Source organism: Lissotriton helveticus, chromosome 10 (assembly GCF_964261635.1).
Source record: "Lissotriton helveticus chromosome 10, aLisHel1.1, whole genome shotgun sequence".
Taxonomy (NCBI): domain Eukaryota; kingdom Metazoa; phylum Chordata; class Amphibia; order Caudata; family Salamandridae; genus Lissotriton; species Lissotriton helveticus.
This window is the reverse complement of record NC_136071.1, coordinates 57,794,903-57,799,537: the sequence shown is the minus strand read 5'-3', so window position 1 is coordinate 57,799,537 and position 4,635 is coordinate 57,794,903. Positions and strand designations below refer to the sequence as shown.

At 44.3% G+C, this 4,635-nt stretch overlaps 1 protein-coding gene across 1 annotated transcript; it reads right to left on the bottom strand.

Moving 5' to 3' along the window:
• Positions 1-202: 202 nt before the first annotated feature.
• LOC144783874 (olfactory receptor 1f45-like) lies at positions 203-1,141 on the bottom strand. Its single transcript, XM_078662619.1, has one exon. It carries the CDS (start codon positions 1,139-1,141, stop codon positions 203-205), a length of 939 nt encoding a protein of 312 aa, XP_078518745.1.
• Between the last annotated feature and the right edge of the window lie 3,494 nt (positions 1,142-4,635).

Here is a 4,635-nt window from a genome sequence, read left to right as displayed (position 1 = left end):
GAGAGGATAGCAAATTCTTTCACTAACATTGAAAATGATGACTGGGAAAAACTGATAATCCAGCTTAGGAGAGGCTTCTAAGAACAACCCAGATGTTTTTAACATATTTCTTCAAATTAAATTGCATCTGTCTATTGTTAACACATAACATATCCCTTTAAAGGCAACTGGCATGCCCACTCCAATCAGGATCAAATATTTGTCACTTTTCTTTAGAGGAAATAATTCTCTGTGTTATTTTCCTCACTGCTTCTCTGACTTCCTTGTTCCTAAGGCTATATATGAATGGATTTAACATGGGGGTTATTATAGAGTAGACAACACTCACAATCCTATCATATTGTAATGAGTAGCTCAATGTAGGTCGGAAATAAATGAAAATGATTGTTCCATAAAACAAGGAAACTACAGTCAGGTGGGAGGAGCAAGTGGAGAATGTCCGCCGTCTCCCTTCCCCAGAGTAGAGCCTAAGAATAGAGGAAACAATGATTACATAGGACACAAGTATGAACACAAAAGGGCTCATAATGACCAGTGAACCTTCTGTGAATATAAGAAGCTCATTGTTGGAGGTGTTGCTGCAGGAAAGCTTGAGCAGTGCTGTCATGTCACAGAAGAAGTGGTGGATGCGGTTATCTGCACAGTAAGACAATTTGGAGATGGTGATAGAGTGCAGCAGGGAGTGCAATGAGGCAGTGAGCCAGGATCCAGCGACCAAACCTTTGCACAGTCGGGGGTTCATCACCTCAGTGTAGCGAAGGGGTTTGCAGATGGCCACCCAGCGGTCATAAGCCATCGCAGCAAGAATGAAGCTCTCTGTGATACCCAGGGCCACGAAGAAGTACATCTGCGTGAAGCATGCTGCGAATGAAATGGACCTCACCTCCATCAAGATGTTTGCTAGCAGTCTGGGGACAGTGACAGTTGTGAAACAGATGTCAACAAAGGATAGATTGGAAATAAAAAAATACATAGGAGTGTCCAGGTCAGGTTCACATCGAATCACCATCATGATGATGATATTTCCTATCAGGGTTATGACATAGATGATGAGAAAGAGCAAGAACATGCCTATAGACTTCTGCGGATGGTCTGTGAATCCCAGGAGAATGAACTCCATTGTCTGATTATTTGGTTCCATGGAAAGAGCAGGATGAGACTGGAAGAAAAAAACATGGTCAGTACAGATCTGTAGTTTTATGTCTGAGCTCATCAACACTATTGTGCCTTCCCCTGAGACTACTGTTGCAAATCTTGGACACACTACATCAATGTCAATCGATCAGTCTTGAAGCCTGATTGCAAAATATCATGAACCTGAGAGTAAGAAAACTATTCAATTTCAACAGGGGAAAGAGAAGATCTTGAAAGTGTGGCTCCGACAATTGAAGAACTAATCTAAACTTGTCTGCAGTGTCATATTTAGAAGGATAAAGGTTTATTTGTAATTCAGGTTCTCTTGGCAAGCAGAAACAGCTGAGGCCAGCCTATTAGGGCTATGGTTTTGAGACTTCTCTTACCAGCAGGTTAAAGCATGTACATTAACATTGAAATTCTTGTTCTCAATCCTCAAATCATCTGATCACATCCTGTGCAGTGTGAATTGTCAAGTGTGAGGAAATGGGGTGTATTATATACTGTGGTTTTGTGGCCTCAATTTATATATTTACCAAGCGTTTTAGGACCAGTAGGTTTCGTTTGTGAAACTTTGACCTCAACCTTGGGTAGTGTACCTCTGAGTATTCATGCTTACACAAAGGAACAAGTGTTTTAAACACCACCAAAACAACTGAAGAAGTAATACACAAGACACTAAAGAAATCCAACACCAATTTCTAAAAATAGATTGTATTTTTATTACATCACAAGAAAAATGATCCACTAGAGGGTTCTGGAGACATTGAGTTTGCACGTTTTGACTCAACAGTGAACAATCATTGGCTAATTCAACAAATTTGACACTTAGAAAATATTTCAAGAAAACGTGGGCATGTGGCCAGAGCTAGTTAAGGCAACGTACTCTGGTGGGGAGCCAGTCAGGAGAGCAGCAAGATCACAGAAACTGTTACATAGGAGCAGTCTTTAGTCAGTACCAGGCACTTTTATCCCTTTTCCTAAGGTTCCTATGGATTTATCCCGATGCGAGGGATACAGGATGCTGAAGAGACTCAAGGAGGCTGTAGATATGATGCGGTTGACAGGGGTCTTACTTTGGCTATTCCTCAGTTCATGTACTCAGTGAGGCGTTCCAAGCCACAGGAGGCGACGTCCCTTAAGATCTTTTCGGTCCTGGCACCACTGCCAGTGGGTTATCTGTCACCTGATAATCTGGTTACAGCCAAATCCTTTCCCGGGCAATAACTTGTCCTCTGGGTGACCAAGCTGCACTCTGATGACTTTCCCAGGACCAGCGAACTGGGTGCGACTTTGAGCATCTGTTCTTGGTCTTTGGTACTGCATGGCGGCGGTTGGAGGAATTGTGAAGATTCTGGGCTACCAACTTGAACCAGCAGGCTTGAACATGTATCGTGGCCCTGTGCTGTAAACAGGAGGTCAGCCAACTGATCCTTGGAGTCTCCTACTTCGATGTGGCTCTGGAGACCACTTTTCCATGAGCAGTCCCCTCTCCTTTGCTACCCACCAGGTTCAGCTGGTGAAGTCCATGAGGTGCAGCCTCTCTTTGCCTGTTCCTTGGCGCAAGTGAACAGCCATTATTCAGTCCTTTCTCCAGTCCCGTAATGATATTAGTTCTGGGTGCCAGGGGTGCCCTATTTATGCTCTGAAACACACTCAAGGTAAGATGTAGGGTAGAATGTGGTTGATAGCCCATGGGCTACTAGGTTCCCTTCCTCCAGATGACCACTTCTATCTGGCTTTCCCAGCGTGCACCGTTCTTCCCACTTCCAACATTGCAGAGTCACTCTCTTGGTGTCCAGTGCTCCCTAGGCCAACCAAGAGTTGTGGCTACTTAGGGGGCTGCATTCCCTTGGAAAACTGGTTTGGCAGCTGGTTTTCCCTTTCCAATATTCAGCCTGCATGCCTAAACAATAAAGCAGCCCCTCTCCCAACTGTTAGTTATTTGCCCTTCAAAGGTGGCTTCACCTCTGAAGCTCAGCTTTTGAAATAACACCTTTGTGGCTTCCTGCCTTCCTGCCATAGGAAGGCAACACCTCTCCTCCATACAGGCCGGCATCCATTTTATTCATTCTTGGGAGTCATTTATATATCAGGAAACTGGATGTGATGCAATGATTCTTTTCATACACTGCAGTGGCAATTCTCGTTGTCCTATTCCCAAGCTAGCAGGGCTGAGATGTGAGCCTGTAACTCTATACTTGCCAATTGGGCTAGTTACCTTTCCACAGTAAAAACAACAATTTAGGGATTTTACTGTTGGAACATGATAAAGTACATGTTCCACTTTTTAACATACAACACCCTGCCTGAGTGCTCAATAGGGCTAACTGAGGGATGATTCACATATATCAAAAAGGGAGGGTTGGGTTTTGCCATTACTTTAAATGGCAAAGACGACTTAGCAATTTCAATTGCTCTTCCAGTTTGCAACGGCAGATTGGGATCCATATTTTACTTTGTTGAACATGTGGTGGAACAACTAGTGCTGCAATCCATGATAGACACTATACAATATAGGCCCTACTTAACACTGGTACCATATACAAGGGCTTACATGTACGTTGGGCTATGCCAATTAGGGACAGGCCAATTAACCAGATACCATTATCAGTCTTGCTGTTCTAACTGGCCATGGAGTGGGGGATCACCCTACCTCACATGCCTCACATTGTGTCTTTGCATACTGATGACAACCCTACTGCACCTACAGGACCCAGAGAATATGTTGCCAGAAGTGATTGCACTGCTAATGGCCTTTGGTTGCATGTCTGGTCTTCAGGTCAACTGGAAAAAGTCCTTTTTATTCCCATTATGGTCAGTTGCTAGGCCTGACTGGTTCATGGCTCAGAACTCACCTGTGATGTCAAAGTATGACACTTTCCAGTACCTGGGCGTCCAAGAATATCGAGGCATTCAATTGTCTGTTTCCTATCACTCACATGTGCTTTGTCTCAAGATTTAACATACATTGGGGTAAAGTGGTGAGCCACCCTTGTCTTTTTCTTGTTGCCTCTCGCCCCCTGCGTGCATGAGTGCTGATTACGGTGCATCTCCGCCATTGAGCCGCCATAAATTAATTTCTTGGAATGTGAATGCTTTAGGTGATCGTTTCGAAAGGGGTATAGTAATGCAATTTCAGAAGCAACATGCCCCTGACCTTGTACTACTTCAAGAAACCCATATCCAGTGAGTTTCCTATTGTGCCCTTAATAGGTGAGGTTATAAACTTGTGGCCCACGCCGGCTACGCTAGCGGTCCAGAGATGTAGGTATCCTGGTACGTAACTCCCTCTCTTTCCTTATTACAAAAATCATGCGGATCCACTGGGTAGGTTTGTATCAACCTCCAGGCGATGGGAGGGCCAGTCCCTTAATGTAAAGTCCCTGCATGTGCCCCCTAGACTTCATTCTCGCACACTGCAAGACTTGTGCCCACATATGTTGAATCTACCTGAGGGAGACATACTGGTGGGGGGCGACTGCAATACAGCTTTAAATG